This window comes from Xiphias gladius, chromosome 7 (assembly GCF_016859285.1).
Source record: "Xiphias gladius isolate SHS-SW01 ecotype Sanya breed wild chromosome 7, ASM1685928v1, whole genome shotgun sequence".
Lineage (NCBI taxonomy): Eukaryota > Metazoa > Chordata > Actinopteri > Istiophoriformes > Xiphiidae > Xiphias > Xiphias gladius.
Genome location: NC_053406.1, coordinates 6,584,621 through 6,601,853, shown reverse-complemented (window position 1 = coordinate 6,601,853; position 17,233 = coordinate 6,584,621). Strand labels below are relative to the sequence as shown.

Sequence of the window (17,233 nt, the reverse complement as noted above, 5' to 3'; positions counted from 1 at the left end):
GGTGACAATATGACTGTTTAGACTTTATAAAAATAAAGCGGAGAGGTGGATTAAGTTACGTGGTGGTTTAGTGTCTGATAAAAGCCACCTTTCAAGGCAAATTTGATCTTAAAAGGACTTATTTTGGATGGAATACTGCTTTAAACTAGTAACAAAGAATTTAGCATCATGATATCTATCCAAATTAAGTCTCCTGAATGTAGAAAATTCAGAGATTGTTAGATAAGAAAGTATTCATATGGGTAGTACCCTAGTAGGAATAAATAAAATGCTGATGTGACTATACGGTTAATGTTTGAAATGGCATTAAACTTGGTGAGGAGATCGTGACTTTTGACGACTCAAAATTCAGTGTTCTGTATTCGGACTTGATGTTAGGTAAGGAGGTTAAGTTAATAGTCTGACATTTTGGGAAATACGCTTATTCGCTATATATTGTCGACAGTTATATAAGAAGATTAGACAGTTAGCTTAACTTTGCATTCAGACTGGAAAGCGGAGGAAACAGCTACCCCGGCTCAGTCCAAAGGTAACAAAATCGGCCCACCAGCCCCTCTAAAGCTCACTAGTAAACACGTTACAGCTCATTTGTTTCATCCGTAAAAAGGGTCAAAGGGACAAATTACGGTTTTACAAAGGGTAACGTACCAGAATATGTCTTGGCTGAGTGCTGTAACTTCCTGGAGTCACTTCTAAAAATAATATGGCACATAATACACTGGAAAACCACAACTTGTCTTTTTGACTCTTTGGTTTCTGCATGTTTTACCCAAAATGTCAGACTATTCCTTTAACAGTTGTTCATCTTGATTTAGAACTACACTGACAAGACCAGAGACTTGCATAACAATGTTTTTGTCCCACCTCAGAATGCCTAAACAGAAAAATGCTGACTTTCCTTACATTCACATGACCTTCCTGCTGCTCAAAATCCTCTCACAGATCCCACCTAGTATGGAGCTGGCTACAATTACAGTAGCGCTCAGATAAACTCACATAAACAGACACACAGACACACATAGATTTTAAAACACACCCAGTTTGGCCAAAACAGTTCATATCACAAACACATTATTGCGAATTAAGTGTGCTTTCTTTTCAATTTCAATTAAAAGTCTTTAAAAACAATTAAGATAACAACATGCAAATGAAAAAAAAAAAAAGGAATCATAAAAAAGGAGTTTTTAGGCCTCAGCATGGGCCAGACAAAGATCTGCATTGTCCACACTTCAATCCTACATTCTTCACACAAAGTTAATACACACCAAGCACCAGGAGCATTTCAGTCTTGCATTGGCTTCACAGTCAGTGTTTCATAGAAGGGAAGGGTGAATAGAGGTCAGGTAAAGGATTTGTGAGAGATGCTAAGCCTAAATTTTTAAATACACTGTTTGATCAGAGATAACTGATTTGAGAATAAACCATCTCTCCTCTCATCTGAGGATGACATCTGAACACTAAGGTCTTCAGTGTCAATCCCAAAATGCATCATTAATTTGTGGAAACCTCATGCAAGGAGAGAGGACAGGGAGAGGTCAAAGATGGTCTGAGTTCCTGACCAGTCGCTCATTGTTTGCCAGTAAGGGGAGTTTTCAAATGTGTGAAGATAGAGAATCAGTCTTAATTCTGTACAATTCACTCCCCCTTTGAAACTGCGCGGGGCAGCAAGCCCTGCAGACACAAAACGGAGCAGAGTTCAACAGCTCAGCTCTGCCATACACGGTAAAGGACAGAGGGAGTTTATGAAATTTTGGTTCGGTGTATATTTCACAGTTGGCTAACATACTGCTCTGTGGTTATCCAGGGTCTTACACGCCCTGTCCTCGGCGTAACACCTATCCATCTTATGAATCCTCATTCTCTTCTTGACTGACTGTCAGCTGAAGATCATTAGGGTTCTTCCGAGGGCCCTTAAGAGGGTTCCTGTGGAACAGTATGCCTCTGAAGTGCCCTTGGCAGGCTGGAGTGTGTTTCTCGCTAGCAAACTTATTGCCAGCTGATGAATTCCTCTGTTGAGACGAGACAGAGCAGCAAGGGGTTGGGAGAGGTGGGGGGGGGGGTCAGCTCGAGCACAACAGGGAATGTGAGTGACACAAAAGGAAGGAGGTTGGCTCGCCACTGGAGAATGGGATCAAGAATGGATATGGCGCTGTGGGTGCTGTTTGCTCAGTCGTGTCAAAGGTCACGGGGACAAACTGTAGAAGGAGTGGTGGCGAGTAGATCAGAAGAGGAGGGGCAGCTGAGGCACAGAGAGGGGTGACGGAGAAGTGGTTTGGGAGAGGATGAAGGGGCCGGGAGGATGAGGCACAGCCTCGCAGATTAAGTGAGGGTGATGTAGGCTGAGGCCTTCTCCTTCAGTTGTCTCAGACACAGATGACAGCTCCAGCTCCCTGCACAACACACACAAACACACACACACACAGAGCACATCACAGATCGAAAGTTCAATCACTACTATTGTAAAGCCTTGTGGATTAATTCCTTATTTCAGACAGAGCATTAAGTAACAAGTAACACTGTAAATTAAAGCCCCATGGTGAAACATCACATGCTGTGCCCGTGGTGATGCAGGGGATTTGACGACTAGTTCGGTTTGGATTTTGGCATGGGATTTGTAACAATAATTAAACATCTACTTGAGACAGATGTTAAAATGCAACTTATAACCTTTATACAAAGAGAATGTACACCCTGCTGTAATGCGCCTAAAGGTGTTGTGTGAGCATTAAGCACAGTACAGTATATACAGTATAAAAATATAGACAATCAACCACAACATTGAAACTGGTAAGCGGTTTTAATGTTTTATATATATATATTCATTCCCATGAATAGGAAAGTGTTCTCAGACTTTTGGACCCATCTGTATACATACACATGGTTTTAATGTTGTGGCTGATTGGTGCATATTTTTATACTGTACATGAATTTCAAAGATGTTTCTTGTGAATCAAAAGTGTCGCATGTGTGGGCAGAGCATGACACTGTTAGTGAGTGTTGAACACAAGTGGCACTGCTACTGTATGTTCAGCCAAGTGACACTCTTGCCATGGAAACAGATTATCTTTTCTACTACTCATTTCCATGACAACACCATCAAACACCCTAAGGCAGCCATCTTATGTGTAGTAGACACATGACAGTTTGATTTGAATAGAGTTACCTGGTCCTTTCTTGTGATCATAGACACAGTATCAGGACCCTTTCAGTTTAGTTTATTCAGATTAAGATGCTCCAACAAAGAGATGTAGAGTCCTGTGCCCCCCCCCACACACTTTTTCACTACCTAGTACCTGTCGACTGACTGTTTTGACCTGAGGTCTCACTCTCCTCACTGTGATTGTCTCCCCACCTACAGTACAGCCAGTTACATAATTTTGTACTAAAAAGTAAAAGTCTCCTGGGGCTTTGCAGACTGACCAAATACAGGTCTGAACACTCGAGAACTCCTGGTGTGCAGTATCTCTGGATTTCTGCTCTTTGTTATACATACCCTCTGGTGGTTCAGACATGGGAGGGCTCAGACAGTACATGTGGTAGCCTCTGTCACAATCATCACAAAACAACAGCTGGTCCTGGAACAGAAGAGAATAACCAGATAAACAGATGTCATTATGAAGGGACAGATTTGAAATCAAAGCTTAGGACAGAACACCACTCATTTAATGTGTATAATACTTGAAGATATGAATTTGTATAAATATGAATCAAAGAGTTAGAGTGTGATATACATTTCTCTTGGTTATTTTTAAATTGTGAACTTCCCTTAATTGAACTTCTTTATTCTTGTAAGCAAAGGAACTATATATATATATTTATGTATATACTGTATTTTTTGATTCAAAGTTCTCTCACAGGTTTAGAGCTGCTTCATTCCAGTGAGACTAATTAGGCAACAGTAGAGCCCAGTGGTTAGACATCATCCTTCATCACCATCCAGTCAGAGGGACCCACTCTTGCATATTCAGCCTGAGAGCAAGGCACTGTATCTAAACTAGCCCCTGAATCACTATTGGACTGTTATTCTTACAAGGTTTATATATCAAAATGCCCTAAACAAAACTGTTTAAAACTTTAAACAAGAACTTAGGTTTTCCAGGTATATACTAGAGTATATATGTTTAGTGTGTTTACGTGTGTGTGTGTGTGTGTGTTTGTGTGTGTGCAGCCACATGTGTTAACATGTAGTATAAAGTGAGATCCTACGTCATTCTCAGAGGTGCCACACAGGCTGCAGGACTTGCACTCGATGCACTGCCAGCGATAAGTCCTCACCGCAGCCGTCATGTTCACTGTGAACTGCAGACAGGATGGGTGGCCTGAGTGCACACACACACACATACACACACACACACACACACACACACGCACACGCACACGCACACGTACACAAACACACGCCCATACACACGCGCACACGCACACGCACACACACACACACACACACACACACACACACACACACACACACACACACACACAAGCACACACCCACAATGTTTTTCACTATCACTTTCTGTATTCTGAGGACATTTATCCATTATCCACCTATTCTATCTCTCCATCCGTTTGTTTGCTTCATACGTGTGATTTATTTATATTTGAAGGGGAATTCAACAGTGGTGTTTTGCAGATGCAAACATTATATTACTTGAGATAACTGAAAGAATTTTTTTGGACAGCATTTTTCCTGAATATACATTCATCATTCATCAGAGTTGTGGAAAAGTTATGCTATTTAGCAATGGTGAAGAAACAAGAATTTTATTTGAGCAATCTCATGAAATTCTATCATAAGTTTGCTTTTGATTTGGTTTTGAAAACTACAAAATGTTTGAATTTCAATAAAGTAATAACAATTCTGAAATGACAATTTAGCCACTATAACAGGAAAATAAATTGTCCTTGGCTAGTGCAGTCCATTTAAATTGCCGTTTAAATAATTATCAATGTCTGTTTATTTTAGTTTTTCCTGGTACTCGCTGTTACATGATCACGTAAATAGAAATATTATGTCATCCTCATTTCCTGACCTTCATTTGTCTTCTTTGTGAGTGGTTATAAAGAAGCGGACCATACCAATGTTTTGGATGCTTTAGCCCATTCACTACAAGTCACATACATCATTTTTGGTTCTCTTTTTTATTTTCAGATGAAAAAAAACATGTGGTGAAAATATATACAGTACATGCAATAAGTATACAAATTCTGCATTATATACACTGCAATCTCTGCATGTATACATGTAACCAGAACAAACAAAAAATAATACAACCATATAAAAAAAATCATACTTAAACTCTACTCCAATGAAATTTACTACACAACCAAAATACATACTAAGGGGAGACCATTCTCTCACAAATTCATCTAAGTTCCTTGTAATACATGGGAGACTCTCTCAAAAGAAGAAATAGACAGTGGTTTATAATATTACAAATGTAAGGTAGGTTGATGAACAAAAAGCCAGGATTGAAAGGTGTGCAACAAGCTTTCAAACAATTTTGTGTTTTTGCCAGACACGAAGGTCACACCAAGATCACATTTATTGAATACATGAATATTTAATGCCAAGAAATGTCTGTTTGACAACACTGTGATCAATGGACATGACCACATTAAATAAAAATTTGTGCCAGATTGAGAATGAAATTCATGAAAGTTCATTCCTGACCTTGGAAACAGTAGTTTGACAAGTCATGCCAGAGTGTTTTTGCACTTCTGATATACTGCATAGCATGTATCATCAGTGTATTGCATATACTGGGAGCTGCATGCAATTTGTTGAATATCTTAAATTGCATTTCATGTGATTTATCTACTCTATTTGACATTTATTATACAAAACTTTACAAAATCCAAAATCCTGCTCTCAACTACAATTCAAGTGTTATCAATCATGAGAAATTCATTATATTGTATATAGAATAGCACTTTCTTATTGGGTATTGATATTTTCGAAATAAGATTTTAAAGTTGATTTAAATTCCTGCCACTTTTACGCCTCTCAAGTAGCAACAGAAGTGTGCTTGAGAAAATGAGAAATTCTTCTTGCAGAGAAGAATTTAGTACATTGTAAATTACAGCCATTGTTTTCCAAAGCATGCCATATTGTTTAAGAAGTTTTAATGTGCTTTCTACCTTTCAGGTAGCAAAGGATTTCTATTCCTTTCCATACAGAAGGAAAGTCAACTTGCAGAAAATAAGTTAAGAAAAGAAAAAACATCACATTTTAGTTTGTAAGTTATGCTATTGCCGAATTGCAATGCAGCAGAGATTTCTAATCAATCTGCATTTAACCCTACTCCAAATACATAATTTACGCAAATGAAAGCAGACATGACTTTCATTTTTGTTTTCAATGGCCTTTAAGGACAATAACCAACCAAAGTAGTATGCTTAATTACCAATTCAAACTTTATAGATACCTTCTGTAGGCTAGTGTTAAGGTAAGTGCTAAAAGTCACAGATAGTCTGAGGTGATGCTAAGTTATTAGCTAACGTTAGTGGGTTAGCATTACCAACTTTACTTAACTACTTCTGTATGTATATTATTTGGTATTTGTATTTTTATCTGGAGAATCTCCAATAAGGTTTATGCTTTCAGTCTATGTATTTTGTCCTTCAGGGCCACTATCTCAGGTCAGTTTCAAATCTCTGCAAATTGGTTTTCAAACTGTAGCAAAAAATGGAAACCAATAGCGAGCTAGAAGGGTCAACAAGCTCAAAAATCTAAGAACATTACAGCAAATGGTTATTAATACCACTTATTATACTGTACATGATTTGTAGTAGATGGGCTGAAACAAAAAAACACCGGTATGGTCCATCCATTTTAAACGTTACAGGAAGTGAAACTTGCATTTAGTTATGTAGTAGATACGAAATCTATACTCCACAAAGGAGGCGAAATTGTGCATCAACAGAGGACCGCCTTCCTCCTGCCAATCATCCCCTTCAGCGGTGCCCTACCTGAGCGTCCACAGTCCGCACAGGAGATAAGGTCTTCGGGACAGCCAGTCTTCTTTGAGCCTCCAAGGCAGAAGTCGCAGTAGCCATTGGCAATCACTGAACCGTCCGGCGCTTTCTTGGCTGGAAGAAGAAAAAGAAAAGAGAAACGCTTAAGGAAAATGGGGATTTTAGCTTGATCCCTCCTGGGCTCTTGGAAGTAGGGGATGAAGAGTGTAAACTCATAAGTCAGTGTTATGAAATGTTGCCCTGGACTGAGGGAGCCGTATCAGTCTCTAGACAGAAAGAAAGATTGGAGAGGGAAAGTCTATCAATACAGTGCCCACCACCAAGGTGTGCTGAGAAAGAGAAAACATCATAGACAGAGTATTGTACTGACAGGGAGTATTTAGAGGTAAAATCATGATATGTAAGACAAAGAGAAGAAAGAAGATCTGTAACTAAGTCCCTGTTGCCAGACTGCACACCATCCCAGGTGGGCACAATGCTCTGTCTATCGCTTTCTCTTTTTCCATCTGTTTGCTTTGGTAAAAACAAGCATCGGTGCAGGCCTGCGCTGGAGCCTGGGACTCACCAAACCCCAGCTCACCCAGGACGTGAGAGGGGAGGGGACGGGGAGGAACAGAGAGGGATGTCCACTGGGAGCCCATGGGGTCTGGTAAATATTGCCAGGAGTGGAGGAGAGGAAGAAGAGGAGGAATCATAGAAAGGCAGTGTACAGAAGTGTGTGTGAGTGTGTGAGTGTGTGTGTGTGTGTGTGTGTGTGTGTGTGTGTGTGTGTGTACATGTCTTTCTATGTTTGTGTGGACATATATTGGTTTGTAACCATCGTTGTGAGGCCCATCGTCACAACTTCAAAGGGCTGTTTGAGGGTTATGATTAGGGCAAGGGGCTGGGAAATGCATTATGCGAAAGAGTGTCCTCACAACTAATGTAAAACAAGAGAGTAGTGTTTGTGTGTGTGTCTGTGCGCACGTGCGCACCCGTGAGCTAAGGGAGACTGTCGGGACAGACCTGCCGTCATGCTGAGCGCGGAGAGGCAAGTGCTCCACATGAAGCCGTTTCATAATAATTATTAACAAGAGAGAAATTCCTCTTGCCTGCCTGAGTGCTGTGTATATATATGTGTGTGTGTACGTGTTCCACATCTATCCTCCCGTCCTGTCTGCCTGACTGTTGGTCTGCCTGCCTGTCTTACTGCTGTTGATTGCATAATCTCTTTAATGGAAGCAATCACATAACCACTGCAGACTATTCTGTATGTGTGCTTCCGTCTCTAAGATGTAATGCACTGGACAGGTCCTTAACAGTGACTCATCAGGCAGGACGGAGGAACAGTGAATTCAATAAAAGTGGATTATACAGGTATATTTGGGTATATACATATGCACAGAGAGCCATTCATCCTGCAGAAAGACAAAAGACACGGGCATGCAGACAGACAGTGCTGTAGGTGATACTGGTGGGGCGTGTGTGTGTTCACATGAGAGACACAGAGAGGTCATTAATCCATATATTTCAGGGTGGAGTCTTGTTTGGCCATGAGGGGAGGGGGATGAGGACAGGGTGAATTTGATGGAAAAGAGGGTTGAGAAGGGAAGGAGGAGTGAGAGAGAGAAAGAGCGAGAGAGAGAGAGAGAGATTGGGTTTCTATTCCACAGGGTCTGACTTTAATCCTCCAAGAAATAAAATAATAATAAAAAAAAAACTCTCTGATCAGGATGAGAGACAGAAAGACAGACAGAGAACAGAGGAGGGGAGGGAAACGATAAGCTCTACCTGCTACTGCAGAATTCAACAGGGTTACGCTGAGCAAAAACCATGAGAAACAGGCTGTCGTTTAGACTGTGAGAATGTTACTGCATAGGACTCTAGTGCTGGGCTTTGCACTCTCAAACGTCGTAAGTTTTTTATCAACCATCAACAGAAATAATAATCAAATGTACTTTACAATATACTCATTCCCAGGATGTACACAATGATTTTTGGTTCTACAGTTTTACTGTAAGTCAGATTTAAAACAAAAGGTGGATATACGGAACTGAGTTGGTTGTCTTGACCTTGGCTACGAACGAACTCTATCTCCAGCATACCTGAAATTCACAGTGTAGTATTTAAACACAGATGGCTCCATCCTCATAATTCTCAATAATCTCTTTTGCCAGTGATAATGTTATGAGATCTTGCTGGTGTCAGCTTTTTCAGATGAAGAGAGTTTTCGATATAGAATTTTTTTCCCTGCACATCATTAGGCCTATGTGCTCTGGGGGTTTAGAGAGATATTTCCTGGGTTATTTTTTCCTCTTTATAAAAATCATCAGACAGTTAGTGTGGTCTTTCATATCATATTTCTAATATGATAACAGAATCTCGAATCAGAATGAGCGTCAGCCATCTGAATTTGCTGCTCATTGTAAACAAGTGAGAGTGAGAGTCTAATATATGGGGAGTAGTGAGTGAGGGAACCAGGGTGTAAATTCAAACACAGTCAAGGTATAATGGTTACCAGGTTCACCATCTTATTTTGGTGTGTTAGCATGCCAGCATTTGCAAATTAGTACTGAACACAAAGTACAGTTGAGGCTGATAGGAATGCCATCATCTATTTATTCATAAACCAAAGTAGTATCACCAAGTTGTTATAGTTCATCCAGAGGGGAATATGAATATATGTACCAAATTATATGGCAATTTATCCAATAAACCAAAGTGGTGGACTGACCAACAGACATTGCTATCCCTTAAGCAACACCGCCAGCACAGCTAAAAGAGTAGGACTTTGAACCTTATGTGCCAAATGTGTGAAGAGTTTCCTGCTCCATATGAACTGGGAACAGAATAAAATAGGTGAAGAGGAGAATGACACTTGTAATAAAGTATGAGCATGGTACTGAGCTGTATGGAAATGTATTTACTTTTTAGGAAACTAACACAGCCAGCTGCTTACTGAGTCTAGCAGAAGGACGTATAAAACTGTGGAGACATATGTGGCGTGAAGGCCTGGAGCCAATGCAAACACGTTTTTGTCTTCTTGTACTGGTCAAACAAATTGCTTTTATCTTTGCTGCTTTTATTTGGGCTCACTGCTGCTGATTGGGCCTCACAATCCCTGGTGGGATAAACTAGTAAGGCACACATGTGGATAGCCACACACGCACACACACACAGAGCAATTGAAAAACAGTCAGGCTACATTTTATCTGTGTCTGTTTGCTACGATTATGTGTGTGCATCTCTGCCTTTTGTATTCATGCCTGTGTGCACGCGAGTGCTTGTGTGTGCGTGCTTGGAGGCCCCAGAGAGTGAATCAGCAGGTCCTGACACATATGAGTGAGCCGGGGCTGCCCGCTGGCCTGCCTGCATAGAGGAAAAAACTCCATCAATGATTAAACGCCTGCGGCCATGTTTCAGAAGCCGCCTGCAACCACAGACACGCCATCGCCAGCTACGGGAGGGAGGGATGAGGACAGCGATAGAGAGAAAGAATAAAGAGGAGTGAGCTAATGAGCAAAAATAAAGGAGATATATAACAGGTTCGGGGAAAAACGAGAGATTGAACAAAGAAAGATGGCTCAAGTCAGGTGGCTCTTTTTGCTTTCACTTCCTTCCATTACCTTTACCTCTCCTCCTGCACCTCTCTATCTCCAAATGTTTCCCGGCTTCAACCCCCCCCCCATTTTTTTTAACTTCCATATCTCTCTCCTTTACCTGACCCTCCTCTCCTCCCCCTCCCTCCCTCCTTCCTCTCCTCTCCTCTCCTCTCCTCTCCCAATTACCAGGAGGAGTATGAGCAGAACCGCACACTTCACAGCTTTCAAGTGCTGGAGAGAGATCCTCCTGGGAATTATCCAGCAAGAGATGAATCCTCAAATGCTTCTCACCCCACCTCCTCTACCCCCCAACACCTACCCTTCTCCATCCTTCCTCCCTCTCTGCTTTATAATTTCTCTCTCCCCCTGTCTCATTTTCTCTCCTTTCCTCCTCCATTCCATTCCTTCGTTACCTTGTATTGTTATTTTGCTCTCTACCACCTCTTGCCCTGCTCCTCTTTCAACTTAGGTCTCTCCTTACTTTTCATAAAAAAATGGTATATTCTCAACTTTCCTATTTTATTTATTTTATGAATGTATTATTATTATTGATGCATTCTATGGTTTGATAAACTAATGCTAAAAAAAACACTACTAAGGTACTGAGTTTTCATGGTCAAGCTGAAAAATTGAGTATTTGTGGCTTTCTGTGTTGAAGAAAAGACAAAAGACAGGAAAAGGAGAAGAGCAGAGGAAAATGGAGAAACAATGAAACTCCAGAAGCTAAAATCCTCACATATAAATCACTTTATTATAATTCACTGTTCTGTGAAAACCATGTATGTCCAAAACGTTACCTTTTGCTGAGCTTAGAAAAACAACACTGATAATTCAATGGGTTTTAATGGTAAGCTTTAAAAAGTAGGATAACCACTAAAGAAACATCTGATCCTTCAGCTTTGTCTGAAAATTTGGAGATACATGGTTTTCAATGGATAGCCACAGTTCTCTCTGTTAGCACTGCAATAATATATCCATTTAAATTATACTTTTCATATTGAGTCTGAAGTTGCCAGTGTGATTTTTCGAAGACAAGAAAAACTTGGACTGCAATGAAAATGAAATGATCTCAACCCTCTGACAGAAAAAATGTATTTGTAGAACAGGTTTATTTGAAGATCCTGTAACTAATGGTGACCTGGATAAGAAGAACATTTCTTACACTTTGTTCTTAAGAAAAGCAGCAAGACAAAAAAAGCTATGAGAAAGTAAAGTGCCAACAAAAATACATAGTTGTGACTTCATGTCTGTATCCTCAACCTGGCCTTAGCCCTCGTTTTCTTCCTCTAGTATTGGACTATCTCTCTATGCGTCCAACCTCTGCTCTTCCTCCCCCTTTTGCTCTCTCTCCTCCGTCTCCCTCCCAGACTCTGACCTGGAACCAAACCACAGCCTGACTCTGGCTGGTCGATAAGCTCATCCTCTGGCCGGCCACAGTGGAAGCCTCATCAAATTAGTGCTTCCATCTGAAGGGAATTACCACTGCTTCCACACACACACACACACACACACACACACACACACACACACACACACACACACACACACACACGCACACACACACACACACACACTTGTACTTCTGTCTTTGTGAGGACACTCATTGGCATAATGCATTTCCTAGCCCCTTACCCTAACCCTAACCTAAACCTAGTTCTAACCTGAACCCTAAAACCAACTCTTAACCCTCAAACAGCCCTTTATATTTGTGAGGACCGGCCAAAATGTCTTCACTCCATAAGGTTTATAAATAAAACTGGTCCTAACAAAGACAGAAGTACATGCAAACAAATAGGCCTACCTGTTGACTTTTTTCACTTTCTCTTCCACCTGACTTTTTACATTTTCTCATCTTTTTCCAACTCTTTCTTCTCACTTTTCTGTCTCTCTTTCTTGCATATTTAACCTTTGCATGACATTCACTTGAACTGCTCAAAGTGTTTTAATATGCTTCTTTTAACTTCTATTATATTCTCATCTGTTGTGTAGATGAAGGTAAGCTAAGCCATTAACAAAGAAACAGTTGCCATGGTTACCAACATCACATAAATATAAAACTTGGTTAATCACGGCTGTGGGTTAGATGGGAATTAACAAGCAACAGTTGAGTGTGAATGTTTTCATTTTCAGTGTATCTGTTCTTCACAGTTACTGAAGGCAGCAAACACTCCAGTACTGCAGGTGTAGATGGGAGGAAGGAGTGAGGATCAGGAGGAGATACGAAGGTGGAAGAAGAAGAGAAAAAGGAGGCGGCAGGGAAGGATTTCAAGAGCAGATGTGACAAGTTGGGAAAGAAAGAGAGAAAAAGAGAGAGAGAAGAGGAGGAGGAGAAGGAAGATGAGGAGGCACAAAGGGGAGAGAAGGAAGGGAAGCGAAAAAAGTGGCTCCCGTTGTATCGGAGCAGTGGTGTGTGAAAACACACACTCTGCACTCCTGTCGCCTTGCTGCTTAATGAGGAGAGCCTCTCAGGAGCAGCGCACGCACACACAAATAAAATGAGAGCACACACACACAGATGAAACACACCCACAACCACATGCATACAGTAGAGTGCACACACACACACACATACACTCAAAGATTTACAACCAAGCCTTTGCATAATAACTTTTGCCGTCCAGTTTCTGCCCCATCCCCCACTTGCCCTCTTTAATGTGGTGAATGAGAGTCCCTGTAACCCCTCGTCTAGCCACACACACACACACACACACACACACACACACACACACACACACACACACACACACGCACATGTACACACCTAATTACAGTCACAGATATTGTACATATTTTAACATGAAACAAAGGGATCAACAAATGGACAACAATCAAGGCACAGATTAAAAGCACATACATGTAAATTCACACAGTCACAAATCCTGAATTCTCAAGGAGACATCTTCAGGTTTTTTATGCAGACAAGGAGGTAGAGATGCAGTCAGATGGAAACCGTCAGTCACAGATGAAAAGTCACAGCCTTCCTTTTCTCTCTCTCTCTCCATCTTCCTCCCCTCACTCTTTCTCCCATCCTCTTCCTCTCCCTTTCTCTTTGCACTTTCATGCGTTCTCATTATTGCTGCTGCTCTCTCTGCCTCTGATTCGATCACTTCTCTCCGCCTCATTGTGCTTCATTTTTTTCGCTTCCCTTTCCTAATTTCGTTTTCTCTATATTTTTTTTCTTTACTCTCAAAGAGGAAATTGGGAATCTTTCCTGCAATCCATCTGTTGTCACTCTATTGCCTGCACCAGTGCCATGCTCTTCCTCTGTTTTTCCCTCATTTCTGCTGCTTTTCCATCACTGCACCCACCAAACCTACCCCACCCCTCACCCTTATACACACACACACACAAGTGTTACTTTCACTCATGTCCAGTCAGCAGGTTGCGTAACTCCCAGTGCATTGTGGGTCTGGGCGCAAGCATTTGTGTGTATGTGTGTGTGTGTGTGTGTGTGTGTGTCTGCAATGCGAGCTTGTGTGCAGAGATGACATTGCAAAGGAGAGAGGACAGAGGCAGTTTTGGTGCATAATAAAACTTGATCTATGGTTGCTTTGTAATCACACTGACCCACAGAAACAGAGACACACACACACAAACACACACACAGTCCATCAGGCTCTGCAGTCTGCAGATATGTGCACATTTAGCGAATGGACACATGCAAATAAATCACACACAAACACGCTAACTCCCCCATAAATCATGAATGTAAAGAAATCACACATAGACAAAAAAACACGGAGCCTATACCTATGTATATGGATACTTTGTGGACATGTACTCACATCTGCACACACTTAAAAAAAAGCCACTTAGCCAGGCTTGTGTCCCTGTCCGTGAAGAGTTAAAATGCAAATTATTAATCCTATTTTGTTCTAGGGAGAGAACCGGCTGGGAATGTGACTGTGAAATCCTGTTTGAATTGTGCCCAACCTCACATGGTCCACTATACTATGTGTCAGCCCTGCACTGTCATGTGGAGATGTCAAATGACCAGTCAGGCTAAAACAAAACATAAGTGTAAAAAAGGAACAATCTTACAAAAAAAAGACATTTAAATTGGAAATCTGCATCCCATTTTTGTGGTATTTGTGCACTGAAATGGGTGTTGCCGTTTTCTTTGTGTATTCAGTTATGGTAACTATCGCTGCTTGTGTTAACTATATGTAAGAATTTTATTCAAAAAAAAAAAACTTGTAAAAGGAGTCATTTGTGTTCAAGAGAATGTTCTCCAGGAATAACAGAGTAATTTGACCGAGTTTAGACTAGAATGTGCAAAAGTTAAATTACTATTTATATCAACTATCAACGAACATTTGGAGATTAATATTTTAGTAGAAATAATTTGAGAATGTGTCATGTATGAAACTGTTGCACTGATTCTTACTTTCTCCTCTTATTGCTGTGTTTTACAATTGCATTCAGTCACAGACAGAAAAACAGACAACAGGAGACGGATAGAGGGTGAGGATGGATTTGGGCCTGGGGGTGGTGGGTGGTATTGGTGGTGGTGGAGGGGAGGGCTGTGGTAGTATGGGGGCTTATCCAAACATGGCCAAGACAACTGAGGAACCACAAAACAGCAAGCCAGCAAGCCACAGTACCACATGTTAAGACAGAATACCAGATGAAGCAGACTCCAATATTACCCTGCCTTCACTATCCCAACTGTCTGGGGGAATCTATATGATGAATCATGAGGAGATTTTTTTTTTCTTTTTTTTCTCAGTCTGTACAACTCTCTGCTTCTCGCTCTGCTTCTTTGTCTCTTTTCTCTCTCTCCTCCCATTCTTTATATTATTTTTAATGAACTCCTCTGTGCCCCTTCTGCTTCTACTGTACTTCAACTTCTTCCATTCTTCTTCCTTATTCTATCTCTCTCTTCTCTTCCTTCCTCCTTCCCTCCACCCCCCCCCCCCCTTTCTATTCTCTCCATAACTCTCCTCCCTCGCTCCTCCACCATCTCTCTCTCTCTCTTTTCAATGTACATAACAGTGTACTCTTTAGGAGGGAGCCCTGGCGGTATCTATGGCAACCGGATTGCTAGGCAACAGCAGTTTCTCCCTTCCTTTCCTGTACCGTGAGGCAGCGGCAACACTCAACCAATCAAAAGGTGAGAAGGAGTGTATGTGAAAAGTTCAGAACACATCCAGAAAGCACTGCATGCTCTTTATTTCCACATATACTCTCTGAACATGTAGAAATATGACATACGTGCACATCAAGCCATATATCAAGTTTTGGCATTATCTATACTTCAAATTTATCCTTACTTTCACATTTGAGAGTAAGGATGAATAAAATCTAATCAGAAATCTACTGAATAATTGAGAAGATTTAGGGCAAAGGATGACTTAAATGTAATAATTTGTCATTCTAACCAAATATTAGTATATAGAAGTTTTGGTAGCATTCAATGCAAAGATTTAACATCTTACAAGATTCAGTGAACTGACAAAGACTAGCAGAGGAACACATCTGTATCTGCCCAGTGACACTGCTATAAATGGCAATGTAATAGACAAAGCAATAAACACAAGAGCTGGAATCTTACCACACCTCACATCACCTTTGCTGTATTATTCAGAAGAGAAAGACAGACAGATATACAGAGAAGGGAAAAACCAGAGGCAGTGGTGCACATATGCAGTGACAACAGACACAGACTGGGGAGGGGCCATTTTAGGTTGGTCAGTGTTGGTTTATATTGATGCTGGTTGATCAAAATTCGTCCTTCACTCCTCTGTCTGCAGACAGCGGGAGGAGGACAGGGAGGCCATTTTGAGACACAAGGCAAAAAACAGGGAGGGGAAAAAAAAAACACAACAACCAACAATGGTAAGTATGAACAGAGGGATGCTGACCTTCAAAGGGCTCAATTACATGCCACACACATGCGCACATGCACACTCAAAGTTGGGCATGATTGCCCATACAGCACATTCACAAGACTCAGTGGCAGACGCAAGCACAAAAACACACACACACACACACACGCACACAAAATATGCACATGTATGAATGCGTTTTTAGTCCATTTTTAGACACACACACTCAGTGCGTCCCTGCTGCTCCACACCGTAGGACCGTCTGTCCATCCAGATAAAGTGGCCTCTGAATCTCAGTTCTGATTTGAGAAGGGGGATTTAATGACAACTACCCCCCCTCCTTCTCTCTACCTCCCCCTCTGCCTCTCTTTCTGTCTCTCTGTCTTTCTTTCATTTCTCTCGTTCATTCATTCACTTGTTCACAGTTGCTGTTTCTCTCAGTTTGTGGCCTTCTTGCAATCAATTTATCTTATTTCTGCTATTTTAATCTGTCTCCCTTTCTCATCTACCACCTTCCCTCTCGCTCTCATAACAAAAAAAACAATTTTCAGGTGGACACTGCAGGGCCGACCTCTAAAGTAAACATTCCCCTTATTCATCCACTTCTCCTCAGCCTCCTTCTCTTCTTCTTCATTCCCCACCCCTCCCACCATCACATCAATAGCAAAAGAGAACCCCCCACACCTCTGCCCTCCATCCTACTCTCCCTTCCTCCTCCCCCTCCCTTCCTGTCCACCTCCAACCTTCTTCTTGTCCTGTTTAAAAGAAGTAAAAGAAGAGTTAAAAAAAATAGTATGTGGTGCAGTCATGAATTTTAATGGCACTGATCATTTTGTGTAAACAGTA

At 41.2% G+C, this 17,233-nt stretch overlaps 1 protein-coding gene across 2 annotated transcripts in view; it reads right to left on the bottom strand.

Moving 5' to 3' along the window:
- Positions 1-2,319: 2,319 nt before the first annotated feature.
- The window catches only part of dpf1 (D4, zinc and double PHD fingers family 1), a 38,490-nt gene continuing 23,576 nt past the window's right edge, over positions 2,320-17,233 (bottom strand). Inside the window, exons 8-12 of one of the 2 annotated variants that reach the window (XM_040131808.1) lie at positions 16,811-16,855; positions 6,973-7,092; positions 4,207-4,319; positions 3,494-3,575; positions 2,320-2,390 (exon numbers count right to left, since the gene is read on the bottom strand). In XM_040131808.1, coding sequence (XP_039987742.1) covers positions 2,320-2,390; positions 3,494-3,575; positions 4,207-4,319; positions 6,973-7,092; positions 16,811-16,855 — 431 coding nt within the window. The remainder of the gene's footprint in view (positions 2,391-3,493; positions 3,576-4,206; positions 4,320-6,972; positions 7,093-16,810; positions 16,856-17,233) is intronic. The other variant, XM_040131807.1, reaches the window with a different exon arrangement.